Raw genomic sequence first — 27,902 nt, forward strand, 5'->3', positions numbered from 1 at the left:
AATATTTAAACATTTTAACTTTATTCTAATATTCGAATTACTTAATATTTCAATTATTTTTGCAGTAAAAAAAAATTTCATTTGTCACAATAATTTTCTTTAATATTAAAAATTCTAAAAAAAGAATGATCTAATTTTTTTTATTTAAACTGATTATATTTAGATAAATCGGTTAATTATAAAATTTGTGCCTAAAAAGTATAGGAATCATACACTTTCCCGATTGCTAGAGCAATATACATACATAGTTGTAATTTATTCTACTTAAGTATTATTCGAATTGTTACAATTAGCAATCAGCAATGAATGAAATTTCATGCAGCGTTCTTGCGAAACATTTGATAAAATTGTATATCTTTATAAAAATACATTATATCTCGTAAAATAATCTATATTTTAAATTAATGTCATGAACAATAGAATAATAGTAAATTGATAATTTGCAACAGAGGCATAGTATTAAACGTTCGATCAAACAATAAGAAAACTGCTCAACATGTTATTAACATTTGGAAATTATTTGATCAATGTTTCATATTATGTAATTACAAACAACAATAAAACATAAAAAAATAACTTCTTAATTACCAAATACATATATTTGCAAGATATAAAGATGCAAATAGTGAAATTTTATTTATTCGCATGCCTCTGTTTTATATTGCATATCAAATTCTTTTGTTTTAATGTAGCAAAGTAATGCGTAGCATTAAGAATCAACCAAATCACATATTAACAATTAGCGAGATATGTAAAAATAGTGAATAATAATAATTAATTAGATTATTTAGATATTTTTGCTTTTTGTAATGATATATGTAAAACATTTAAAAAAAAAAAGAAACTAAAATCTGATATTATTAATAAATTAAATATACATTAAAATGATCTCAACCTCTAAAAATTTCTAAAAAATTATTTTTTCAAATATATTCCATAAAAATTTTAAATCCTGTGATTATGTTCGATTTTATATATATATTTTTAATAAATATTATTTCATAGAGAATAAATTCTTAAGTATATTTATAATTATTATTGAATATTATTATAATTAATACTTATAATTAATCAAATAATATAAGTTTATATCAATGAAATTATAATTATAAAAAAAATAAAATTTATCGATATTATATATTTCATTTTAAAAATTAAAAATTGCTTATCTTTCTCAAAGTATTTGATTTGAAAAACTATAATGCAATTAATATTATTTATTTATTCATTTATTTAAATTGAATTAAATACATTATATTTATTATCTTTGTAATATTATTTTTGTTTTCCTGTATAGTGCAAAAATAAATATGATGATTTGAATAGAGAAAAATATTTCATTAGTTATTAATTGCAAATATAGAATTTCTGTTCCATATTTACAATAATTTCATAAAAAGTTATTAACATGATATACATATATTCAGTAAATATTATTTAATAAAACTATCATTCAAATAAATGTTAAAAAATTAACTTAAGAAATAAAATTTTTATATATTATATAATACATTATAAACTTGTAAAGAACATTAAAAAATTGCAGATTCAATTTATAATTATAACAATATTATATGTGCATTATCCCAATATAATATTTACAAAAATGTTCTATTATATTATATATATTGAATGTATTATAAATATTGATTAATGTGCTTCTGGTGATTGTGATAAAAGAACTATAAGAACCCAAAATTGAAGTAATGCCTGTAAAAAATATAAAACTTAAATTTCAGTTACAATAAATATATAGTCAATAATTAGTTAATGTTCAGTTCAATATTAATTCCATTTTTTTTTTTTTTTTATACATTGGAACTAATGATTCTAAATCCATATACTTACTTACCATATAAATTAATACCAAAATCCTTGCAAGAGGATATCTTCTTAAAAATACTCCTGTGCGAATACTAATAGCATCTAATAAAGAATAAGCTCTTTTTACTCTTCTAGTAACTCCAGTGTCAAATGGAGTTTCTATTAGAAATGTCGGTACTTGAGCTTTAGCATCATCTGTATCATTTATACTATTGTAAGGAATATTACGACGACTGTTCCTAAATTCATGCTGTAAAGAAAATATCTTATTATTATATATATAAAATCGTTAATATTGTAATATTTCATAAAATAATATTTTCATATTTGATACTATATTTATTCTACTTAGAAAATAAATTATTTTTAATTAACATACTTCTATTTTTTCTAATTGTAGCCTTAAAGCATTTCTTTCTGTTGTTAAACTTTCTAATGCTTGTTGCTTTGAAACTAATGTTTGTGTAAGAGATGTCAATCTCGATTCTACTTCGCTATTTGGAGTTGAAGCTGCAGATAATTGCATTCTAAGTCGAGCAATTTCAGAATCACTTTTCTGTATTTGTGTAGTATAATTATTACGTTGTCGAATTAATTCATCTTTTAATGATCTTATTTCCTAAAATAATGATTATTATTAATTCATCTCATTACATACAACATATATAAAACATACAAATAAAATATTAATATACATCTGAATGTAGTCTTGCATCTTCTTCTGCATCCAATCTTCTACGCCTTTCTGTAGCAAGAATTTCTTGAGCTTGTACATTTGCCTCAGTAGATTTTTGTCTCATTTTTTCCAATTTTACATCAGCATTCATTAATTCTTCGCGTACTATTCTTAATTGTTCAGAAATTTGTTGATTTTCTTCTCTAAGTATATCACGTTCTTGTCTATCATTTAATAATATACATTAAAATAAAATTAATTAAATATTTATTTTTTCTAAATTTATATTTACCTTAATTGATTTAGTTCTATAATAGTTGTATCATCCATTTTTGTAGATTCATTGCATCTTAAATCTGCTATCAATTTTTCTTTTTCTTGCAATGTCTTTAAGGCTCTAGCTTTATGTTGTTCTAGATCAGATCTAGCAGAATTTAATTCTGATCTATTTCTTTCTAAAGCAAATTGTAATTCTATTACTTGTTTAGATAATTGCACTTTTTCTGTGTATAGAGATTGCAATTTTTCATTCAAGACTGTGATTTCTTTTTGATGGTCTGTTTCTTGTTTTCCAAGTAATTCATTTCTTTCTTCTAAATTTCTTTCTACTTCTTTTAGATATTTTCTTATGTATTTGTTATGAGATGAATTCATTAATTTATTTATTTCTATATTTTCTTGTTTTACATCATACTTATATTCTTGTTGTATAGTATCAGTTTTTTTTTTAATAATATCATGTCCTAAAATAAATTTGAAAAGTAATTATTTGATTAAATTTTTAAATTAACATAAATTTAAAACATATTTCCCATTATTTAAAATAATACCAGAAATTTGATTTTCTATTATTTCATCATTTAATGTATCTATTACTTCGTTCGTACAAAAATTATTGTTTACATTTACAATATCATAATTAAGATTATCTGTTACATCTACAGAAGTATGCATAAAACTGGGACTGGATCGACCACTATGAATTGATAAATCTGATACAGAATCTGTAGTATCTGTTGGATGTTCAACCATAAGTGATGAAGGTGTTGGTGGTGATATTGAAACTTCTGCTATATTCTTTTTTGGACTTGAATTTGGTGTATTTAAAAAAGTAAGCAGCTCTTCATCTCTAGACATAATAGAATTTGTTGTCAATGAAGAAAGATTTGATGTTGAACGAACATAAGAAAAATTTTTTGGTGATTCTGTAGTAGATTTCAAAATCATATCATCTTGTTTGTTAACACTGAAATATCAAATTAATTGTTGTGCTTTATTTAATAAATATTAATATACAAATGAAAATTGATAAAAAACAATATTTAAATTAAAGAAAAAATTAATTTATTCTTTAAAAAAATAATATATATAATTAATAATAGATAATATTTGTATAGCAAGATAAAATATTAATGACATTTAATAATCAATTTTTTTTACCATGACTCAGAAGGAATCCATGTAACATGTGTCAATTGAGATTGTGGTAATTCATATTTGTCTTTATTTAAAACTGCAGCGGTATTTTTATCTATTTTATTTAATAAATTTTCAGCTTTATCAGCAAGACCTGACAACCATGCCATTTTTCATATAAAAACAAAAATAAATCCTTGTTATAATTTTGATGACGTTTAACACTTCACAAAATTCATGTTCTTATCTATAATAACTTAACCTAAAATAACAGAATATCTATATATATCTATATATATCAAAATTATTTAAAAATTTTCTTTATCTTAAATTTAATTATTAAAAATATGATAATAATATAGTAAATATTAATATTGTTAATAAATTTTTGTAAATAAAACATGTAATTTATTCATACATTTATCATGAATAAAAAAATGATATAAAAAAAAAATTTTATTTTTGATATATTATTTTTATTTATATAAATATACTATTAATATATTATATTCAACATAATTATTTCATATATGTACTTAAATTATACTACATGATTTTATATAAAATTCAAATTTTTAATCATGTTCCATATTTAAAAGATGATAATTTTTAACTATTTGTATTAATATATATTTAATTGATATACAATGCTTTATAAAATTAATTTATATAACAAAAATTAAATTGAATTAAATCAAAATATCAAAATATATATTATCATAATATAATTAATTAATATATAGATTTTTTTTATTAAAGAAACAAAAGATATTAACATGTAATTTAATATTTTTTTATATTTATTCATTGTTATATTTATAAATACTTTGATAAATAATGATTTAATTTCAAAATATTACATTGTTTTTTCTTATGTAATATTTTCATATTTTTTAAAATATACTAGCCCAGATATTACTAATAATATTTTTATTTTATTTTGTTCAGCATAAAACTTCAAGCTTTTGAAAGACTTTCAAGATCTTTAATACATTGTAGAAGATTAGCTTTTTCTTGTTCAGGTGTGATAGATGCTAATACACTATTTATAATCCATTGCATCATATGTTTTTGAGAAATTCTACGATTTATAATATCTATTTGAGCGTGATAATCAAGAATTTTTTTAACCTACAAAGAAGATATATATATAAGCATAAATTTAAATAGACATATGTAACAAATATATAATATCATATTTTGTATAAGAATATAATTCTATTCATTTTTTAAATCAATATTTAAAAAAAAGAAGCTTTTTACTTGTGAATGAATAGTTGCCAAATTTTCTCTATAACTTGCTTCCAATTGCATCCAAATATTTTGTTTCTTTACATCATAAACCATTAATTGTCCATCAATGCGCCACTTTTCTTTTTCTAACTCATTAATTTGATTCTGAATTTCTTCTATATTTTCATTTTTCTGATTATTAAGTTCTTCTTCATCTTTATCAATTTCTTTATCTAAAAATGCTCCAATTTTTGCTCCAAATTTATATTGGACATATATAATGATTGAAAGCAAAGAAAGTCCATTATAAAATTCATGTTCCATAACATACCATTCCTTGGATAATAAATATGTTGAAAAAGTTGTTAAAAATACATATGGACCTAAATACAAAAATAAAAAATCATATGTTACCTTAAACTAAAATACTAAATAAATAGTTTATAAATTATTAATTTACCTGTAACTCCAGTTTTAGGATAGAAAAATTTAAACCATTCATCTGGAATAAATCCTAATCTAACTGGAGGTGGATCTATGGGTCGCTTTAAACGTGGTCCATTAGATGATGCTACAGCAGTTGTTTGAATTCCACAAGCTAAAGTCTTCACTTGTGAAGGAACTACAAAATAAATTATAAAATAAAAAAATATAAAAGTTAAAAACATTTTTTTGTTATTTAAAACTGAATATTATACTAGAAAAGTTATTTATAAATTCATTATTTTATCAAATATGAATTCTTTTTTAATTTCATTACAATTTTTTTTATCCAATATATTTTTACTATATTTAAACATATTATATAAAATATAATCATAACAATCAAATTTAAAAGCAAAATATCATAGAAATGAGATAGTATTACATAATGGCAATAATAGATATAAATTTAATAATAATAGAAACATTTTATTAAGTTGATATATTATTAATATTGCTTCTAATTTTTTACAATGCAATAGTTTTAATTCATTTTTATAAGAATTTTATCTTACTATTGCGAAAAGTTAGTCTCGACAGCATTTTGTCCACTGTAACACTTTACAAACCAGTTTGGACAATAAAGTCCATGAAGTTAGTTACACACTAATTCTTATAGAGATAAAATAAATCGTACTAGATAGTGAAGTAATACGTGATATAGTCCTCATTAATTTAATTAAGAATTTAAAATATTTATAAAATTTAGTAAAATATTTATATTTATAAAATATTTATTTTATTATTAATATTATTAATTTATTATTAATATTAATATTTCATTTTACAATATTACATATTTATTATATTATATAATAAATAACTATATAATATAATAAATACACAATTATTATATTATAATATATATTTTATATATTATATTTATTATAATTATATATTATATATTTAATACACATTATAATATATATTATAATTATTTATAATATAATAAATTCATTATTATGCGTTTTTCTAAAATATAATTTCATTTTTTCTTAAAAATAATATTATATAGAATATATATTAAAAAATTAGCATCTGAAAGAACATTTAGATCTAATTAGATTTCGTAGATCCAATAATCTTAAAGATAAAAGTATATATATATATACATTATCGCATGTAAAGGAAAATATTTCTTTTATTTTTGTATCAATTTAAATATTAACTTTTCAGTTCTATATTACATTTTATAATACTTATAATATTTATGATAGGCAATTATAATACAATATATAATATATTATATTTAGAATAAATTTAATTTTGTTATTAAATTATTTATGTTATGTTGACAATGAATTTTGTAAATAAATTAATGTAGAAAATGATATATTCTATATTATAATCAACTTAGATTTCCCTAGATTTTAATTATGTAGTTTTGATTACTTTCAATATGGATTATGATTCAGTAATTCTTTAAACCATATGTACGTTTATATATATTTATATATTTATTATATATATATATATTTTTGATAATTTTTCAATGATTTTTAATTGACATAATATTGTTACAGAACGTGATTTATTTACATATTCTAACATTATACGTATTCAAGAAATATACGTAAATATAAAATATAATTAGTAATTATATTTTTATTTTTAGCTTTGATTTGTAATTGTTTCATTGACATGTTTTTAAATACAATTCGCTATTGTTTAAAAAATATAAAAGCACGTAAGAATTAAATCTTAATTGTATAACGTATTAATGTGTTCCATAAAAAACTGATTTTTAACTTAATTATCTATAATAAAATAAGAAAATAATAAAAAATGTCATACAAAAAATATTAAAATATGTATAATTTTTTCAGAAACACAATATATTTATAAAATGAATTATTCTAATATTAAAAATTTTGATAAATATAAAACTTTAACAATATCTGTACCAAAAGAATTTGTTTTTATGATACAGTTAAATAGATCTGAAAAACTTAATGCATTAAATGATGTTATGTGGAAGTATGTATTTGCATTAAATTTTAATTTATATTATATTTGAAATTTTTATTAAATTTTTAATTTAATAATTATACAGAGAATTTAAAATTTGCTTTAATGAATTAGCTACAGAATCAGAATGTAGAGTAATAATTCTATCAGGTGTTGGCAAAGCATTTTGTGCAGGTATATCATATTTTATTTTATAAATATTATATATAATAAAAAAGAATTAAATATTATAAAATTTCATAGGTATTGATGTGGAAAATTTAATGGAATTTGGTCAAGATTTAACAAAACATAAAGATATTGCACGAAAATGTAAGATTTTACAATTAAAAATAAAAGAATTTCAAGAGAGTTTTGATGCAATGGAAAAGGTTGTATACAATTTTTTTTAAATATAAAACTATTTACTATATTATTTAAATTATTATTTAAATTAAGATTTAATTATTTTATATATTTATTATTATTTTAATTTTTTTTTCAAAATTACTTTTTAGTGTCCAAAACCAGTAATTGCAGCTGTACATGGTGCATGTATTGGAGCTGGTGTAGATATGATATCTGCAGCAGATATACGTTATTGTTCCTCAGATGCATGGTTTCAAATAAAAGAAGTTGATTTTGGAATGGCTGCTGATGTTGGTACATTGCAAAGATTTTCCAAAATTATAGGTTCTGATAGTTTAATAAGAGAACTTGTATATACTGCAAGAAAATTTTCAGCTGTTGAAGCTGCACAACAAGGTTTTGTGAGTTGTTTATTTGATAATCAAGAAAGGTAAAAGAATATTTTTTTATGTAAATAATAAAAAAGGAATTTTTATTTTTTTAATCTTTCTATTTTTAAGAATTATTGAATTAAAAACATACCTTTCATTTTTTAGTTTATTGAATGGTTCAATAAAGCTTGCAGAAAAAATAGCAAGTAAAAGTCCAGTTGCAATACAGGGTTCAAAATTAAGTTTAATTTATTCAAGAGATCATACTGTTCAAGAAGGTTTGGACCATATTGTAAGTTTTATTTTTCCACCTATAAAAAATTTAATAATTTTTATATATATATATTTATATGTCTTTTTTAAATTATATTTTAATAGGCTATGTATAATCAGACTATGCTTCTAAGTGAAGATTTTATAAATGCAGCTATGTCACAAGCTACTAAAAGTGATCCTCCAATATTTTCTAAATTGTAACATTAAAATTTTATGATATATATGAAATTATATAGATTTATATTTTATATATATAATATTATTCTTTTAGAAAAAAATTAAGAAATGTTTTATAATTTACTTTTATAATTATTTTAATACTAACATATTTTTGTTGATTATATATTTTTTTTAAATAAATTGTATATTAAAAAAATGACTGTTAAGTCAATGAAAGATTCTCCAATCTATGTTTTTTAGGCATAGTTTCTAATTTAACAGCATCCATTATATTATTAATGAAATATATATTGATCTCATCAAATAAACTGTATATTAAAAATTATTGATAAGTAAGTAAAAGACTATCCAATTTAGGTTTCTTAGGCATAGCTTCTAATCTAGCAGCCTCCATTGCATCAGCAATAGAATATACATTCAATGATTCAGGTATTTTTACCTATAAGCAATATATAAAAATATTCTATAGATTTCAATTTAATTTTAATTAATATGTAAATTAATTATTGTGATAATTATTTTATAATAAAATATGTATATAAAATATATATTTGCATAAAAGTCCTAAAATATATTATAATATATTATCTATTATATATACTATATATAAAATATTAATACATACAAGTAATAAATTAATATAATGTTCATAATTAATTTGTTTTGTTTCGGGATCACATGCAATAGCCATCATGTTATTTATTTCTTCTGTTGAAAATGGTTCTCCAATTTCCATCATTACTTTTTCAAAGTCTTCACGCATAATGTAACCTCGATGTTCAGGATCTAATAATTGGAATGCTTTTAATAAATCTTCTGCTTCTGCTGGTTTATATCTATATTAAAATGAAAAATTAAAAACAAATTTAAAATAAATATACTCAAAATATAAATATCATAAATAACTTATATCCATTAATGAAATTCAAGTTTATAAAAAGCTTACTTGTATTCTTCAATAGCTTTGGACATATATTCTAAAAACTTTTTTAATGGTATACGATTAGTTACTACATCTTCCACTTGAACTTGTATTTCTTGTAATTCTGCTTCTGTGACAACACATCCTAATGTTCTGATAATAATTCCCAAATCTTTAACATCTATTTCATCACTTTTTGTAGTATCAAATATATCAAATACTTCACAAATTCTTTTTTCCAATATTGTTAGTTCTACTATTGGTGCTGCATGTAAAAAAAAAATTTGTCTAATATAAAAATACATAAAAAATATATAATATAAAATCATAAAAATAGAATATAAATTAACTTAAATAATATAATTAAATAATAATTGAATAATATAATATTACATTGTGCCATTTATTTCTTGTATGATATGATATAAATTATCAAACAATATTGTATTAATAGTTGTAATATGATGTCAATGTAGTATTTGCTATAAAATTGTTTAATCAATATATACTGATACAAAGTATTGATTAAATTGAAAAGTATTCTTATAGCAAAATTTTTGATTTAAAATTATTTATTATATATATAATTTATAATATTTTGTTGATATTTGAATGATTTATATTCAAATGACTTATTACCTACTACTTCAGTCTTCGTTAATCGTCTTAAAGCGATGCTTTGCTTAATAGATAATCGACTTATCGATTTGTCCATTTTATCCATTTTTAATTGTATTAATTATAAAGTTTAGTTCAAAATTGTAATAACTTATAGAAATATGAAAAAAATATTAGATATTTCAATCTTTATAAAAATTTATTGTCTAATTAAAATATTTTTTTGACAAAAAATAACTCGTGAATTTAGCAATTTAAAAAAATCACTATATTCTTAATCTGTACAAAATTCATTTTAATATGATATACATACATATTTAAAATTTCAACTATGTTTACAATAAACTTAAATTTCTAAAAATGTAGGTTTTATAAAAAATATAAATACAATTATAATTATTATTATTTTAAATAGAAAAATATTCCCTTGATTAAACATTTCATTAGATAGAAGAATCTATTTAAAATGGAGATTTGAAATAATAAAAAGATATTTTTTTTAAAAATGAGCTGTTTGTCTATCTATCTCCGTCAGATCTTCTATTATTTCTTGTACACGTGTACCGATTTTTTTTGCTACATCTATTTTTTCATTGTTAGGTAAATATAGATAACGCCAAACTAAGTCACCATCAATTATACCTCTTGCAGGATTACCTTGAGTTCGAATGTGACTTTTATAAGTACTAAAAAAAAAAAAATTATTGCATTAAATATTTGTTTATATTAAATTTTTACAAATAATTTCTTTATATAATTACCGATATGCTTTGGGATTTAAACCAGCAATATGGCAAATATGTGTTACTAAGACATTTTGTAACATAAGTAATCTTCGGTATGTTTTTTCTGGTACAGGTAAAATGTAACCAAGATTGCCATCAAGTGATGCTGAATATCATAAAAAGTATCATAATTTTAAATATATATAATATAAGGAATTTTACAATTATATTTAAATTGAACTCACCATACATTGTAACATGTCTTTTATCTGCATCAGAAAAATGCTTTTTATCATTCGCTGGATCCGAAATTCTACATCTTATACGGAAAAATGTATTTACTTTTTGACCAAGATGGAAATCGGCTTTCCTAATTAATTTTTGTCCTCCGAGACTTTCTCGCGATTCTGGTTGATACATAAATAAAGCTATATTACTTTCACCATCAGCAACAAGAAATCCTAAATTAGTATTGTCAATTAAATATTCAATAGTATAAACTTCAGCTGGTCTAAAATCCTATAAAAATTTGTTTTAAATTTATTTTTTGTAAAAATAAAAGATAACAAAAAAAATTTTTACTTACTCTACTAACAAGAGATAATGTTCTATATTCCTCTTGAAATCTTAATAAACTAATAGATTTATATACATCAGCTATTAAAATTAAGCTTTTAATACTTAACATTTGATGGATATAAATTTGTGTATCTATGAAAGCAACTCCAACAAGATCATTATCTTTCAATTGCCAAATATAAATTTTTTGACCAACTGCTGAGACTAAGAAGCCAGATACTTGTGTAATTGCAGTTATGGGACCTTTTTGTTCTTTTGCATAAATTTGTTTAAATCTATTTTTTGTTAATGGTTGACCAGGTTCAGGTACAACTTCAATTATATCAAATATGAGTATCTATAAAATAAATTTTCAAATAAAATTAAATTTAATATAAAAAATTAAAAATTAGTGTAAATCATATTTTTTAAAAATCATTTATATTGTTCAAGAATCTTTTTATTATTTAAATAATTTTTTTTAATAAATTAATTAAATCACTATTTCATTAATTTAATAATGATTTAATTAATTTGTCAACTGAAAATTTTAAGCAATAAAGAAATCTTTGAACAATTAAATCATTTTTAGAAAATATGGTTTACATTTTAGGTTGGTTTTTAAATTCTTCATATATTTGCAGTTAATATACAAAAATAAAATTTACCCTTCCTCTGCTTGTAATATCTTCTCCATAATTATAATTTGTACCTAATACTATATAACCCTTTAAACCAGATCGTGTACCTTCATAAGCTAAAGAAACATTTTTTAAACAAGTAACATGTTCCCATTGATCAAGTTCAATTTTAGTGTTAGGAATTGTTTCCCATGAAACAGGTGAAAATAATACTACTGAAAATTGTTCTTGTGAAGGAAAAATAAATCTATCAGGTCGTTCTTCTTCTGTAAACTCCTAAAATATAATAAAAAATATTATCTATTATCTAATAGCTTTAGTTGTTACTATATTTGTACTTGTACCTTATCTTCACCATTAAATCTGTAATAACTTTTAAGTGGTTCAGCTATACTCGTTATGACACAATAAGTTTTACTTTCAAGATGATATGTAACAAAATGTGGTGTACATCGTAATGGTACTTTTCTAACAGGCCATGGAGCATCATATGATAAATGAGTTGGCAAAACACATATTCTTAATTCTTCCTAAAATTGAAATATAAAAAAATATAATTACATTTTAACTTAATCTATACACAAAAACATAACGATAATAATTATAATAATATAAAATATTAATAAAAATAAAATATTGATACGATTAATGATACCTTTCTATTAAAATATAGAAAACCTTGTGGACAATTTATGTTATTAAAAGGTGCAAATGAAGTAACTGGGCCATCAATACCCATTGGATGTGTACGTAATTCACCACGTCCTGTGAGAAATATCCAATGCGGATAATCACTACAAATAAATACACCATTGTATCCAGCGATATTACTAAAATAGCGCATCATGCAATGTCGAGTATCATTCATTGCAGGCATATCTTCATCTCTTGGTCTTGGTCTAGAAAATAAATTAATAATTAACAATTATAAAAATGAATATATGTTATAATTTAAAAAAAATATATGTACCTTAAGTGTCCTGGTATTATACCATGATCTAGCTTTTTAAATCTTAATTTTAAATGACCTTTTGGATATCTATATGCTTGATAAATTTGAAGTTCAGAATCAAGTCGTACTAATAACATTGGCCTATTTCCATGATGACCTAATGCTACCATTAAAATTTCACGCACCTAATAATATATTTTTTAATAAATATAAAATAATTTAATATAAAATATTAAATTTAATTAACTTTACAACATTAATACTAATTTAATTAAGTATTTACAATACCTGCATTTCAGGATTAGGAATTTCATTAACAGGCGTTGTTTGTAATGTTGTAGATTCCATGCTATCATGCAATACATATTGCCCATATCCAAAATTACGAATAAGATAGGATAAGCGTAAATCAGGAAGAGAATAAATTTCGAGAGTTCCACTATCTCTATATACTAGTAACCAATATGTTGGTTTTATTTCTTGTAAATGTTTTTGCCACCTAGTAAAAATATTCGAATGTTATATTTTAAATATTTAATTAAATATTTGATTAATTAAATCATTAAATATACCAAGGTGTTCTTTTAAATATTCCTTCAGATGATTTAGTATGTGATGGTGTAGGCATTTGAAAAGCTGGTGCATCACCATACAATAGATCATCTTCATTATCAATATTACCAACAATAGGTGGTTCTTCTATATTATGTTCTTCTTCAGGTACTTCATCTTCTACATTTTCAGGCAATTGTGTTGTAAATATTCCACTAACATCTCTATAAGCACATAATGCTTCTATTTGAGGTCGCTATAATTAATTAAAGTAAAAAATTAATTAAATTAAAATATAATTGAAAATATAACAATATTATATATATAAGATATTATAAATATATCATAAAAAAATTACAAATAATAAATTAGCTGTTTGAGCATGCAATCTTGCCGTTCCACGTCCTTCTCTAAGAGTTAATAACATAACTTGACCATCTTCAGAAAGTAATGTCACATAAGGATCTGCACAACTTGCATGGACAATTGGACATCCAAGATCAATTGGCATATGTTGGATCTATTTATGATATAAATATATTTAGATTTTTATTTGAATATTATCTTAATAATATTTTATTTTATCACCTGTTCAATTCCTTGTAGAAGACGTACACCCATTTGAGTAACTTGAACTATATATCTATTTGCACCAAGATTTCCAGCAAATATTGTACTTCCTTGTGTACTGAATCCACTTTGATCTACTTCATTAATTTCCTGGCCAGTTTGTAATATCTAAATATATTTCAATATTAAATAATATATGCTTAATAATATTAAATAATATATACACAATTAAAGATAAAAATATAATTATATAATTATATAATAATTATATAAATATATAATACCATTGTTGAATCTTCTTGACTTAGAATTAAAAAAGCATGACTTCCTTCTGCTTCAGGTCTTATTTGTTCATCATTATTTAATGTACCAATAACAGTCCACATATCTTCACATCCTGGTAATTCAAATGTAGTCACAACCTATTTTGAAATTAAACAATATCTTTATATATATATATATATATATAACTTATAAAATATCTTATAAAATATTCAATAAATATAATTTATTTTGATTATTATTAATTATAATTACAATAGTAATAGTAAAGTCAACACAGTGTTCATGATACATGATATTTACATTTTTATAATTCATAATATAGAATGCATTTTAAATTTAGACTTATTGTACTTACTTGTGGTCGAATAGAATGTTGAAGAACACAAAGTGCTCCATTTTTACCATAACCAGAAGTTGTAACAAGTTCAACATCAGGATCTTGATTATGTGAAAATTCTTCTGATAAAAAAGCTGGTTCACCCATTGATATATTACCACAAGGTCCAATATTTAATAAACTATCACATACCTATACAATTTATATATTAGTATTATAATAAATATTTTGTTTTTTTAAATTATTTACTATAAGAAATAAAAATATACCTCAAATATATATGATGTAATCTGAATAGAAGTATGTGTTTCACTTCCATACACTTCTAATTCTTCTGGATCTTTTATATCTAATACATCAGATGCCATCCAATCTCCTATAAAATCTTGTTTTATTTTTTTTGCTGGAGTTTCTTCAGTTTCATTTTCTTCAAGTATTATTTCATTCTCATTTGTATTTTGCAAATTTTCTGGCTCTTTTTCAGTAAATCTTAATAACAAGGAATTACCAAGTCGTGATCCCAAAAACAAATAATTATCTTCACACATGCACACCTACAAATTTTTGCATTATTCTGTATAATAATGTTTTTTAATTATTAATTATATAATTAATAATACATTATATATATAATGTTATATATATAATAAAAATGTTTCATTTATAAATAAATTAAATTATTACACTCACACAAGATGTTAATACACTTGCTGCAGCTTTATCAAAATGAAAACCTCTTACTGAACGCATACTATCTGCGAATAAAGATAATACATATAATTCTCCACTTTTTAATGAAATAACTAAACGATCTGAAGATATAAATGCAACTTGTGAACCTTCCAAACTTATTTTTACCCCTTCTTGTGGTTCTATAATTATAAAAAATTATTAAAAAAATTTAAAATATATTGAATATATGAATATTTGAAAAATTCATTAAATCAATTATATTTAATACAAACTTAATGGAAAATTTGTACTTGTTTCTGCTAAACTATTTAAGGATACTCCATATGGTGGTATACTTTGATTTAAATAAATAAGAGAATTAACTGCCATAATTAAAGTGCCACCAAGTGGTTTTTTCACTGGTACTGCTTGATAACAATCAAATGGTAAATTTGATACAGACCAAATTATAGGATGTACTCTTTGTTGAATATTTAATGATATTGCAACCATAGCACAAGTATCTTGTCTAACTGCAATGCGGCTAAAATTTTACATATATATATTATATTTACTATTTTATAAGAAATCAATAAAAATTAAATCAAATAAATTTAATTAAATATATTTAAAAACTTACCCAGAAAATGTTCTTACTGGTTCATATAATATTAATAATGTTGGTTCATAATAACCATGTAAAAATTGCAAATCTATTATATTATCCATTTTTTCTTCTAAACATTTTAATACAATCATATATGATGATAATATAGGAGTTTTGTTAGATGATGCTTTTGAATTATCTAACAAATCTCCATCATCAAGACTTGGATCCTTTTTAAAAGGTAATACAACTAATTTTCTACCATATATTAACATTACTGCACATCTACCTTCAGGATCTACTCTAACTATAGGAATATGATGATGATTTGTCCATCCATCCTAAAAATAAATAAAAATTGTATAATATTTTAAATCATTTTTAATTTTTATTTTATTATTAATTAATATGTTTTTGTTAATTTAGAAGATATATGTTTAAAATTTTTATCAATATTCTAAAATTAATTACTCGTATTTCTTCTTCTTCAAAATAATGTAAAGATACTGTTCTAAGATCATGTGTATCTTGATCATATTCTACAACAGATAATTTTGCATCACGAAAACTTAATAAAAGAGAATCTCTTTGTGATCCAACAAGAGTTACAGCTTGCATTGACATGACATTTCCATGTAAAGTATATTGAGATAAACATTCTAATTTCATTTTCGGTGGACGTGATTCTAAAAAAAATGAGATATTGATTTTATTTTTAACTTTATCACTTGTTCTTTTTTTATGTTATTAATAATTATAATAAAAAGTACCTGTATATTTTTCTTTTTTTGTTATATCCACGTCTGGAATTAAACGAAATACTCTGATAATGTTTGCGCCAGCTACTACAAGACATTTTTCTGAACGATTAAAGAAGTAACATGTTATTGCATGTTCTACACCTGTAGCTGGATGAGTACTTTTACAAATTGAATACATTTTGTATTTACAACATTACAAAATCATTCTATATTTTATATTAAGCTATACGCAATACACTGCTTGCTGTATTGTCATATGAAGTATGTTAGATGTTATTTAAAATTGTTTATCAACATTAAAATAAAAAATACACTAGTTTCGATTTTTAAGTTTTAAACCAATAATGTATCATGTAAATTATTTTTAAATATATAAATTAAACTTCAATTTAGATCTAATACAGATTGTTCATCTATTCGAATTAATCAAAATAAATAAATTAAATAATATAATAAATATAATTTCAGTAATTGTCAAAATGTCGTATGAAGATCGATTTATATCATTATACAAATTTTCGCGATATTTATGAACGCCATCTTTTCATAAAAATGAATTGTATTTATAAATTTTCATTTCAGAAATAATTTATTTTATTATTTTATTTTATTATTAATTATAATTTATAATTATAATATTATAATTTATTTTATTATTATATTTATATTATATTTATATTTGATAGTAAATAATTCTGTAAATAAGTTAATATGTGAAAAAATAATTCATATTTCATATTTTGAAATTTTGATCATATGACTTTGATCTAATTTTCCTATCCAAATTTTAATTATATGATTTTGTTTACATCTAGTAATTGATTTCAGAATAATAAGTATAATTGTGAATGCAATTATTTATTGTAACCAATAAAATTAAAGGAAAATAAAATGTACTTGTATATCTTCTATATCTTATATAGATTATGATATAAATAATACACTTGTGCTAAGTGCCGCGCTTACTTACGTTTAATTGAAAAGAAAACGAAGAGTGTGGATATTAATTTTATAATTATAGTATATAGTTATACTTATAATTATTTGCAATGTAATGTTTATATAAAGTATAATATTATTCATGTGATTGTTAAAGTAATTTATACTTTTTTGTATATAAAGGTTAAATATAAAAAAAATAAAATATTTTATATTAATTATAATAAATTGAAAAATTTTTAAATATTACTTGATGCTACATATAATTCCTTGTTAAATATAAAAAATAATGTCAAATACAATAAGTGGAAAAAATTTGTTAAGACCTACTGGATTGCAATGTAAAAATCTTCAAGAATATTTAAAATCACGTCCATCAGAAGTATTAAATAAATTATATCATAATCCTCCAATTTGTTTGGCTGTTTTTCGTGAATTGCCAGTAATAGCAAAACATTATGTTATGAGATTATTATTTGTTGAACAACCAGTTCCTCAAGCAGTCATTGCTTCTTGGTGTTCCAAGCTTCATTTTGAAGAACATCAAAAAGTAGTTCTAGTACTTAATGAATTAAATGTGTGGAATGAAGCATCAATACCAGGTGGACTTCCTGGATGGATTCTAAATACAACATTCAAGAAAAACTTAAAAATTGTTCTTTTGGGCGGTGGAAAACCATGGACAATGTCAAACCAATTAGAAACTGATAGCAAACCTAGAGATGTTGCATTTTTAGATTCATATGCACTAGAAAGGTGGGAATGTGTATTACATTATATGGTTGGTTCACAGCAACAAGAAGGTAATTTGATTGAAATTAATATAATATATGAACATATCTAACTAAGAAAAAATATAGTTTTTTAAAATTTTAATATAAAATAATATTATCTTGTGTTTTATCTGCTATTATATTAGGTATATCTGCTGATGCTGTTAGAATTCTTTTACATGCTGGATTAATGAAGCGAGATGAAGCTGATGGAAGTCCAGTTATTACACAAGCAGGTTTTCAATTTTTATTATTGGAAACTGCATCACAGGTATTTAAAGATAATTATTAAATTTAATGATATGTTTATTGTTTTAAATGTTTTTCAGGTGTGGTATTTTATTTTACAATATTTAGATACAATAGAAGCAAGAGGACTTGATTTGGTTGAATGTCTTACTTTTTTATTCCAATTAAATTTTTCAACACTTGGTAAAGATTATAGTACTGAAGGAATGTCTGAAGGTTTATTAACATTTTTGCAACATTTAAGAGAGTTTGGTCTCGTTTATCAAAGGAAACGAAAAGCAGGAAGGTAAAATATACTTTTTTATTAAAATTAATTTTTATTTAAAATAAATAACGATAATGTAATAATAAAATAAATCATAATAATGTAAATAAAATCATATATAAATAATGAATATCCTTAGATTTTATCCTACAAGATTAGCACTAAATATTGCAACTGGACAAAACAAACCATTATCTAGAGATCCAGAGAAAGAAGGTTATATTGTTGTTGAAACAAATTACAGAGTATATGCTTATACAAATTCAAATTTACAAGTTGCTTTACTTGGTTTATTTTGTGAAATGTTATATAGGTATATTTAAAAAAATTAAATATTTACATTGAATGATATTTTGTATAAAATATAATAATTATAATTAATAAAAATGTAATTAAAATATTTTGTTTATAGATTTCCAAATTTAGTTGTATCAATATTAACAAGAGATTCTGTACGTCAAGCCTTAAAAAGTGGAATTACTGCTACGCAAATTGTTGGGTATATAAAAAAATTATATTTATATATATTTGTATATAAAATATACATAATAATTTGTATAAAATATACATAAAATATATATAAGATGCTAAAATTATAATAAAATATAGTATATTAAGATATTATAGAAAACACTTAATTTGAATTTTGCTATATTAACAGTTATTTGCAGCAACATGCTCATAGTAAAATGATAGAGGCAGGTCCTCCAATTTTACCTCCTACTATAGTAGATCAAATTAAATTGTGGGAAAATGAAAGGAATAGATTTATATTTAGCGAAGGAGTTTTGTACAGTCAATTTCTTTCTCAAACTGATTTTGAAGTACTTAGAGATCATGCTCTTTCTACTGGAGTATTAATTTGGCAAAGTGAAAGGTTTATTTTTAAATAATATTTTTATATTTATTTTAGAGTTAAATAAACAAATACTTATAACAAAATTTTATGTTTTTATAGAAAACGGACAATGGTAGTTACAAAAGCAGGACATGATGATGTAAAAAAATTTTGGAAACGATATTCTAAAGGTTCCAGTTAATATAGTAAGAATAACTTTAGAAAGCAATTATATTTGTTCACAAACAAATTTATAGTGAAATTTCATCTTGAATTATAATGTATTTTTCTAATTTTAATACTAAGATAAATGACTTATTAAATATTATACATCAAAAATACATAAAATATAAATTTGAATGTCATAAATTAAAAACAAACTGTAAGTATAATTAATAATTTAAATATTTTAAATAATTTAAGATAAATAATATATATGAATTTTTATTGATCTGTATAAATTTCTTTATCAAAATTTCAGATTGAATTAATGAGAAAGTTATTAATTATTAACTAATAATATCTCAAAAATAAATTAAGCAAACAAATATATTGTGATACTTTAGAAAGAAAACTTTTATTTTTATTATATAACTACAGATTGTCAATAATGTTTGTAATTTTAGAATTTATTTTTCATTTAATAAAATTAATTTTTTAAATTATATAAAATATACAAGATATTCCATTATTTTTATTTTATTTTTTATTTAGAATAATTTTGTTTAAAAAAATAATTATGGTAAAAATATAATACAAATATAAAAATTAATATTTCATAAATTAAACCAGTTCATTCGTCATTTAAACATAATTAACAAAAGTAAAAATGTTTACTTTTATTAGTCAGTCCCAAATATTAGATGATAAAAGAACTTGTTGTCAGTGCTGTGGTGGTGATGGTGTAGGCTTTGGCATTTTGGATAATAAACCTTGAATTTCTTTCTTTTCATCATATGTTTTCCATAGTTCATATAAATTAATGATATATCGTGCGATTTCTTGAATTTTTTCCATATCAGCATTTAATTCAGCAAACCATGCTTTTAAATCTTTTTGTAATATAACACAAGCTATTTGCAAACATCCTAAAAATATTTTTATATCTTTAATAAAATATAATTAATAATTTAAGATAAATAATAAATATGGATATTATGAATTATATTTTACTTAATATATATGTTATTAAAGTACTTCTTATTTTTTTCTTACCAATAGCTATTTGATGTGGTGGATATAATAAACATACATCTGTACGTAAACTATCATTAATTATACGCCATGCCAATGTAAGTAATTGTTCATCTGGACCTATATCTTGAATAAGAATTAATAAAGGCCGATATGGTTGATATACTATTAAACAACAATCTAAATGTTCCAAAAGATAAAATTCACATTCGGAAATATGACTTCCACGATAAGGAAATTCTTGTGAATAAGCATAATTGAATTTATTTTTTACTGAAATAATAATTAATATTTAATAATTTTTTAACTCTAATTTTTCTTTTTTAATATAACTTATTTCATTTTATCATTTGACTATCTTATTTTATTTACTATATATAATAAATAAATATATATAATTACATACCTACAGTTTGACATGCTGCAATTAATCTATTATGAGAAATAACTCCAAATTCTTCTACTTTTGAAGCTAAGAAAACAGATGTAGGTGCTAATAATAATGGATCTATACATTTTAAACTATTACGAGCATAAAATCTTTTAAAATAAACAGTTGCAGTAGCTATAACTTGTTGTCTGAGTTTTAATTGTTCCCCCAATACTTGTATTACTGAAAAAATGTAGAAAATTTTTATTTAAATCATTTGAAAACAAATGTAAATATATGAACTTGTATAAGTGATACAAATACAGTTACATTGGAGGTATAATAATTCCCTAATCTTCGCAATATAAAGTCACATTGACAATACTTTCGATTAATTGATTAATCGAACGTTTAGCTTACAATTGGAGAAAAAGATGAATAATTTTTGATATTCTTCTTCTGTAAAAATTGAAAGATCATGTTGTCGTTCTCGCACTAAGTCTTGTTTATCAAGAAGCCATTGTTGACTAAAAGATATATTTATTTATTTTATAAAATAAAAATGAAAAAGAAAAGTTTATTAGAATATTTAATATCTTACTGATGTGAACTTTGCCAAAAATTACCAGCCATATTACTGTCAAATTATTATCACAAAAATAAGCAAGTCTTATATCACACTACACGTCTGATTATCGTCTGATGAATATTTGATTATCTCCAGATTCTATAATAATCCAGCATATAATAATTTGGTATTTATTCATTTGATTTTTATTTTAGTCACTGTTTATTTATAAAATTTAATACAAGTCTTATAAACGTCAACATTTTCGCGGTCACTAGTATTATTTAAATTTCTATTTCTTAAAAACTTTGTATAAACTTTTATGTTCGAAAATTTACTAATTCAATAAATTTGAAGATGACTGTACTATATTTGATGTTAAATTTCTTCATTTTAGTATCTTCAAATTTCCCTATATTTTCTGTAACATTATTTGTTGAAAATTAGCCTTTAATGAGTTAGATCTTATAATAGTAACTTTTTGATAACCGGAAATACTTAAAAAGACGTTTTTCCGAACGTAATGTAACGCGGTACAAATAGAAGTTTTAATATTTTAGATATAATATGTTTTTATAAAACTTTATCGACATATTTTCTATAAAATATATTAAGTATAAAATAAGTATACATATATATAAAATAATTGAAGAAAAATAATGTTTGTTTCTGCGTGGGAATATAACAATAGTATAATGTATGTATATTTTCTATTGTCAATGAAAATCATTTATCATTAATTATAATAAATAGAATAAATTTTATAGAAATAAATTAAGAAATTGTATTAAAACAAAATTATAAAAACAATTTTAATATTATTATAACATAATTTAATTTTTTTTTTACTTATATATATATTTTAAATATACTACAGATATCTCTCTTTTTTTAATAATAAAAAAATGTATTTTAACTTTGCATCTAAAAAATTATCAAAATGAATTTAACTAGAAAATATCGATAATGAAAAATATATTAATAAATATCTGTTTGTTTATTTTATAATTTATATGCATTATAATTTTTACTTTTTTAATTGAATTATATTATTATATTGTACTATTTTTAATATTATCAATTATTAGCTTTATTAGCTATAATTGATTTTTTCTTTGAATTTTTGATATGAAAAAAATATGTTATATTTTTAATATTTCTGAACATATATTATTAAATTTTATATTCAAGAAATAAATTAAACATGATATGATATCATATTTAGTATAAATTTATATTATTAAATTTATATTATCGATCCATAATTATGAATTAACATCGCTAGATAAATGTACTAGAAAATCAACGTTTCAAGTTCAGGGACGTATTTAAATATACAAGCTGATAATAAAGTAATAAAGTTAATTCTATATTTTATATAATAAAAAATTTTATAAAATAAAAAATCTTATATTTAATGTATATTTCGTAATTAATTATATATTAATTAATGAATATAATGTAAAATATTAAAATTTGTATTAATATGTGTATTAATATTATTTATTAATATATGATATAATAAAATTTAATTTAATAAAATGAGAAAAATATGTAAAAATAACAAAATATATAACAAGTATTTATTAAGAAGCTACACAATTTTTATGCAAAATGATTTTTATATTATTTAAATATAAATATAAAAATAAGATATTAAAATTTATTTAAAATCTTAAAAATATCACATATTATATAGTAGAAGAAAGAATAAAAATTACAATGTATTTTATAAAGCAATTTCACAGGATTGTGAGTAATTTAAACGTACATTGTCCGCCATAGAGAGTTAGCGCGCTTAATTATTAACAAGACTGTATGAGCAGCATCGATGAATGAATCCTGTTGCGCAGACCGGTAGCTTTCATTGTAAAAGCGTCGATAGCTACCATATAGTCAGTCAGTTTCACGGGGTGAACGTCGATGCGTGAGTTTCGCCAAATATTCTTTTTTGTATTTAGGCTAAGAATTGTAACCAAAAAGATTGTGCGATATGATAATATTTGGACAATATGATTAGTATTTTTATTAATGAAGGTATGCTAAAGAATATGCAAAAGAAGAGATGTTTTCGAAACGAAAGCGACGGTCGGTAAAATCTAAAGGGAGCAGGCGTGGACTGCGAGTTCAAGTCGGGCGTGGGGATGAACTCTACGGGGAATGCGAGAGGGAGGAGGACTGGGGCGCTTCCTGTGGTTGGCACTAGCCTAAAAAAGCTCCATAAACAGAATCGCGGCCGAATGTCTTTTCAATGCAACGAAAATGGTGAAGTGTGGGAAAAAGTGGGCATTGAGTAAAAGCTTCGACAGCTCGAACCATGACAGAGGCGTCGGAGGAGTAAGTAATATTACAATGTCTGTTGTACTTTTTGATAATTCTTTCGAAACCTGACTGTGTTCATGACTATGGCTTAAATTTTGTATTCCTTGATATCACGTTTGCAATGCGGCACTTGACAGTTCTGTCTGATTTCATTTTACTGATTCTCCTGTCAACATTTTGCATATCTATTAATTTGCTTTAAGTTCTTCAAATTTTTTATATTTGAAACGATTCTTTCTTCTTGAAAATGTGTCATATTCATTGGATATCTAAAATTTTACACAAGTAAACGTATGATTTCGGTCAAAGTATTGGTGTGTTATCCTATGTCCGTGTAGGGGTGACCGTTCATTCATTAAATCGATGTCAGCGCGTAACATCTGCTATCTCGTATATAACAGCGATTCTTCGCTTTCGCGTATATGTCGGTCTTGCGCGTTTTTAAAATATCTTTAAAGTAATTTCGATTTTATATTGGTTCCAAACTTTTTTATTAAGTAAGAATTTGTGAATAAAATTTAATTTCTTATAAATCTTGTTTGATAAAAACATATTTTATGTAATTCTATAATATTATTAAGAATATTATTCTATAATATTATAGAATTATAATTAAAATTAAAATATATTTGTAAATCTGTTCATAATAAATGTTTTTGTTTTCCATTAAATAATAATATATATGTGAATTTTATTTTTTAAAATTATTCTTAATAAATATATTTGGATTAAAAATATAATAATAAATCAATTTTGTAATGTGAATTTGTAATATTAACTTTTTTTCTTTGGTATTTCATTTTTAGTGGTAACTATTTAGTGAGGGTTCGTGCCCAGGTAATGACAAGGGATGATAGTTCAGGTGGTTGGGTTCCTTTAAGTGGCGGTGGTTTAGCAAATGTTTCGGTTAGACGAAGACCAACTTCTTCAGGTGGACATCAGTCTAATAATACCAATGGATCTGGTATTTCTACTACGACTGCCTCTACTACCAACACTACACAATCTGTATCTACTACAAGTATCACTAATGTCCAAAGTCATGGATCTTCTAATAGTTCTCCACCTGGTGCAAAAAAAAGACATGAATACCTTATTTATGGAAAACGCATCACTGATCAATCAGTAATAAATATATTTATCATTAATTATATATTATAATATTATATATATATTTAATACATTATAATTTATGTATTTGTTGTAAATATAATATATTATTATTCTTTTATAGGTTGTTCTTAGTTGTACAATTAAAAAAGATTTTGAATATAATAAGGTAATGCCAACTTTTCATCACTGGAGGACAGGAGAGAAAAGATTTGGACTTACATTTCAAACAGCTGCAGATGCAAGAGCTTTTGATAAAGGTGTTCGTACAGCTGTTGAAGAATTACTAGAAGGTAAATTGTTAATTTAAATATAATATTTATTTTAATAAATTTGATAAAGATGATAATGATAAAGTTTTATATTAATATTATATTTATTATATTTTATATTTCATTATTTGTTATTTTATTGCTACTTTTTGGAATATGTAAATGGTAAGAATGTTAATTGTATTTTGAATATTATTAAAATTTAATATTTTAATTTTATATAAGTATATAAAAATATTTTCTTTTTCTTTATATTTTTTATAATTCAGGACTGACCAATTCAACATATGACAATTCATTAGATGCTGGTGATGAGGATGTTTTTATGGTATGTATTAAATAAAAATAAAGAAAGCAATATGTTAATATTGAATTTATTTATTAATATGTTAATGTATAATTTATTTTATAGACTTTAAACTTACCTGTGGAACCACCAGAATCACGTCCATCATCAGATACTCCTCATGGAATACGAGTGCCCAATTATCAATCCCAGTGTTCAGATCTTCCTGATTCCCATAAACCTATTCATTATATTGGTGGACCATCTATAAAAGTGCCACCATCTCAGCATCCTTTGGCAACAACTGAAGATGTTGGATCGGATAGCTACTCTTATGTGCAGCTCACAACACTTAATCATGAATATTTATATCCTATCATCGGTGATCATAAAGGAGATCGATTAAATAGACATAATACCAGCAGTTCTTTGAAAAAACCAGATATTATAGTATCTCAACCTTCTAAAAATACTATGAAACGTAACGTTCGATTACGATGTAAACATTGCCAAGAATTATATACAGAACAACACAATCCTAGAGGATCTTGTGAATATGCACCTGATCCTATTAGACGAGGAATCGCAAAAATTTCATGTCTGTCCTGTGCTCAGGGTATGTTATATCACTGTATGAGTGATGCTGAAGGTGATTTTGCCCAAAATCCTTGCAGGTGAGTAAAATCTATTGAAATATTTATTTGGATTATTTTTGTTTAGCTTTTTTAAGATTATCTAAATTCTATAATAAGAAAGTTTCAAAATATAGATGTTTAATATCTATAATGTATTCAGTAGTTATTTGACAATTAAATCTACTACATATTTTTGGGATTTTATAATACATAATTAAGAATACATTATAAATCAATATTAAATTATACAGTTGTAGTACAGAAGAAGGATGTGGACGCAGATGGTTTGGTTTGGCATTATTATCACTGATCGTTCCTTGCTTATGGATTTATCCTCCATTAAGAGCTGTTCATTGGTGTGGCACGTCCTGTGGCATGTGTGGAGGACGTCACCATCCGATGGAATAACTGGAGGAACCCTTTGATATCTCTGCTCCATACTCAGTTCAACCTACTACTGAATCAACTAACTTTTTTTCATCACGTGGTGCTGTGGCTAATGTGTATGAATGTCATGATCTGAGTATGGGTCGATGTCAGAGGTATCAAAGGGGTAGACAGCTTCCAGTACATGCACTTATCCATCAGCGTCATCTTTGAAATAATTTATTTCAAACAAACCAAAAAAAATATGAGCACAAATTGTCGCATTTAGCTCTGAAACCATGTATATTCCATACATTTTGTATATTTTATTAGCAAATGCATTATTTAGACACATCTGTACATTAAACAATTTGGAATGGACGTCGTTTAGTATTTACTCTGAATGATTGGTCCAATAATATTATCTGGACTGACCAACTATTTGTGATACATGGTGCACACTGTGAGAATTCAGTCAAGAAAAGAGATGTAATTTGTTATTCCCAGTTTGAAAGCTAGTTTTTGTCTCGTATGAAAATGATAAGGAAAATGTTTGCTATATTATAAGATTAAATTTTATCGTAATTGTCAAGAAAGAGAATTACAGAGAAATAAATTAAAAGTTTTTATTCTATTATAAATAAATTAAAAATATTATTTATTAATTTTTTTATACTTTAAATTTCATCAAAGAATTGAAAATATTGAAGTTTTATTATTATAATATTACTATTATTATT

The 27,902-nt window shown here is 22.6% G+C and overlaps 8 protein-coding genes across 16 annotated transcripts; 3 read left to right on the top strand and 5 right to left on the bottom strand.

Moving 5' to 3' along the window:
• Positions 1–1,477: 1,477 nt before the first annotated feature.
• LOC413607 (golgin-84) lies at positions 1,478–4,180 on the bottom strand. Its single transcript, XM_006559137.3, has 7 exons — positions 3,941–4,180; positions 3,331–3,746; positions 2,793–3,243; positions 2,520–2,724; positions 2,204–2,443; positions 1,853–2,074; positions 1,478–1,710 (listed from the first exon to the last, which is right to left on the bottom strand). The coding sequence occupies exons 1-7, from the start codon at positions 4,084–4,086 to the stop codon at positions 1,651–1,653; spliced, it is 1,740 nt and encodes a 579-aa protein (XP_006559200.2). The 5' UTR covers positions 4,087–4,180; the 3' UTR covers positions 1,478–1,650.
• Positions 4,181–4,806: 626 nt separating this feature from the next.
• Positions 4,807–6,309, bottom strand: LOC102654955 (ATP synthase subunit b, mitochondrial). Its single transcript, XM_006559136.3, has 4 exons — positions 6,148–6,309; positions 5,610–5,771; positions 5,180–5,532; positions 4,807–5,047 (listed from the first exon to the last, which is right to left on the bottom strand). The coding sequence occupies exons 1-4, from the start codon at positions 6,173–6,175 to the stop codon at positions 4,874–4,876; spliced, it is 717 nt and encodes a 238-aa protein (XP_006559199.1). The 5' UTR covers positions 6,176–6,309; the 3' UTR covers positions 4,807–4,873.
• Positions 6,310–7,252: 943 nt separating this feature from the next.
• LOC100578624 (delta(3,5)-Delta(2,4)-dienoyl-CoA isomerase, mitochondrial) lies at positions 7,253–8,845 on the top strand. Of its 2 annotated transcripts, XM_003249399.2 has the most exons (7): positions 7,253–7,319; positions 7,459–7,609; positions 7,686–7,774; positions 7,844–7,971; positions 8,098–8,378; positions 8,485–8,611; positions 8,698–8,845. In XM_003249399.2, the coding sequence occupies exons 1-7, from the start codon at positions 7,274–7,276 to the stop codon at positions 8,794–8,796; spliced, it is 921 nt and encodes a 306-aa protein (XP_003249447.1). In that variant the 5' UTR covers positions 7,253–7,273; the 3' UTR covers positions 8,797–8,845. The 2 variants fall into 2 exon arrangements, with proteins under 2 accessions (XP_003249447.1, XP_006559196.1); XM_006559133.3 differs by lacking the exon at positions 7,253–7,319 and having other exon boundaries at positions 7,475–7,609; positions 7,715–7,774.
• LOC412759 (dynein regulatory complex protein 8) lies at positions 8,522–10,481 on the bottom strand. Of its 3 annotated transcripts, none has more exons than XM_006559135.3 (4): positions 10,337–10,478; positions 9,722–9,962; positions 9,401–9,611; positions 8,522–8,630 (listed from the first exon to the last, which is right to left on the bottom strand). In XM_006559135.3, the coding sequence occupies exons 1-4, from the start codon at positions 10,419–10,421 to the stop codon at positions 8,619–8,621; spliced, it is 549 nt and encodes a 182-aa protein (XP_006559198.1). In that variant the 5' UTR covers positions 10,422–10,478; the 3' UTR covers positions 8,522–8,618. The 3 variants fall into 3 exon arrangements, with proteins under 3 accessions (XP_006559198.1, XP_396212.2, XP_006559197.1); XM_396212.4 differs by lacking the exon at positions 8,522–8,630 and adding an exon at positions 8,941–9,214 and having other exon boundaries at positions 10,337–10,481; XM_006559134.3 differs by lacking the exons at positions 8,522–8,630; positions 10,337–10,478 and adding exons at positions 8,941–9,214; positions 10,091–10,220.
• Positions 10,482–10,495: 14 nt separating this feature from the next.
• LOC551997 (cleavage and polyadenylation specificity factor subunit 1) lies at positions 10,496–17,256 on the bottom strand. Of its 2 annotated transcripts, XM_624379.6 has the most exons (20): positions 16,985–17,256; positions 16,686–16,900; positions 16,248–16,555; positions 15,901–16,151; positions 15,626–15,807; positions 15,205–15,489; positions 14,954–15,127; positions 14,598–14,735; positions 14,332–14,481; positions 14,102–14,263; positions 13,764–13,999; positions 13,480–13,690; positions 13,210–13,376; positions 12,895–13,138; positions 12,584–12,769; positions 12,267–12,515; positions 11,627–11,956; positions 11,286–11,559; positions 11,077–11,206; positions 10,496–11,001 (listed from the first exon to the last, which is right to left on the bottom strand). In XM_624379.6, exons 1-20 carry the CDS (start codon positions 17,151–17,153, stop codon positions 10,815–10,817), a joined length of 4,248 nt encoding a protein of 1,415 aa, XP_624382.3. In that variant the 5' UTR covers positions 17,154–17,256; the 3' UTR covers positions 10,496–10,814. The 2 variants fall into 2 exon arrangements, 1 of the variants encoding a protein (XP_624382.3); XR_408229.3 differs by lacking the exon at positions 10,496–11,001 and having other exon boundaries at positions 11,166–11,206; positions 11,286–11,447.
• A 655-nt stretch (positions 17,257–17,911) lies between these two features.
• On the top strand, positions 17,912–20,397 carry LOC412010 (general transcription factor IIH subunit 4). Of its 2 annotated transcripts, XM_395476.5 has the most exons (7): positions 17,912–18,717; positions 18,834–18,958; positions 19,017–19,222; positions 19,341–19,514; positions 19,614–19,700; positions 19,863–20,078; positions 20,160–20,397. In XM_395476.5, the coding sequence occupies exons 1-7, from the start codon at positions 18,204–18,206 to the stop codon at positions 20,239–20,241; spliced, it is 1,404 nt and encodes a 467-aa protein (XP_395476.1). In that variant the 5' UTR covers positions 17,912–18,203; the 3' UTR covers positions 20,242–20,397. The 2 variants fall into 2 exon arrangements, with proteins under 2 accessions (XP_395476.1, XP_006559195.1); XM_006559132.3 differs by lacking the exon at positions 20,160–20,397 and having other exon boundaries at positions 19,873–20,032.
• Positions 20,398–20,722: 325 nt separating this feature from the next.
• Positions 20,723–22,524, bottom strand: LOC412009 (cyclin-C). 2 transcript variants are annotated; one of them, XM_395475.6, is made up of 5 exons: positions 22,205–22,521; positions 22,024–22,130; positions 21,640–21,846; positions 21,255–21,506; positions 20,723–21,127 (listed from the first exon to the last, which is right to left on the bottom strand). In XM_395475.6, exons 1-5 carry the CDS (start codon positions 22,234–22,236, stop codon positions 20,922–20,924), a joined length of 804 nt encoding a protein of 267 aa, XP_395475.2. In that variant the 5' UTR covers positions 22,237–22,521; the 3' UTR covers positions 20,723–20,921. The 2 variants fall into 2 exon arrangements, 1 of the variants encoding a protein (XP_395475.2); XR_001702259.2 differs by lacking the exon at positions 20,723–21,127 and having other exon boundaries at positions 21,293–21,506; positions 21,934–22,130; positions 22,205–22,524.
• A 1,427-nt stretch (positions 22,525–23,951) lies between these two features.
• On the top strand, positions 23,952–27,543 carry LOC412008 (sprouty-related, EVH1 domain-containing protein 1). Of its 3 annotated transcripts, XM_395474.6 has the most exons (7): positions 23,952–24,098; positions 24,209–24,508; positions 25,300–25,618; positions 25,728–25,896; positions 26,145–26,203; positions 26,288–26,835; positions 27,048–27,543. In XM_395474.6, the coding sequence occupies exons 2-7, from the start codon at positions 24,489–24,491 to the stop codon at positions 27,202–27,204; spliced, it is 1,272 nt and encodes a 423-aa protein (XP_395474.3). In that variant the 5' UTR covers positions 23,952–24,098; positions 24,209–24,488; the 3' UTR covers positions 27,205–27,543. The 3 variants fall into 3 exon arrangements, with proteins under 3 accessions (XP_395474.3, XP_026294727.1, XP_006559192.1); XM_026438942.1 differs by having other exon boundaries at positions 23,962–24,508; XM_006559129.3 differs by having other exon boundaries at positions 23,962–24,508; positions 26,178–26,203.
• The last annotated feature ends 359 nt before the right edge of the window (positions 27,544–27,902 follow it).

The sequence above is a fragment of the Apis mellifera genome, linkage group LG2 (genome assembly GCF_003254395.2).
Source record: "Apis mellifera strain DH4 linkage group LG2, Amel_HAv3.1, whole genome shotgun sequence".
In the NCBI taxonomy this organism is placed as follows: domain Eukaryota; kingdom Metazoa; phylum Arthropoda; class Insecta; order Hymenoptera; family Apidae; genus Apis; species Apis mellifera.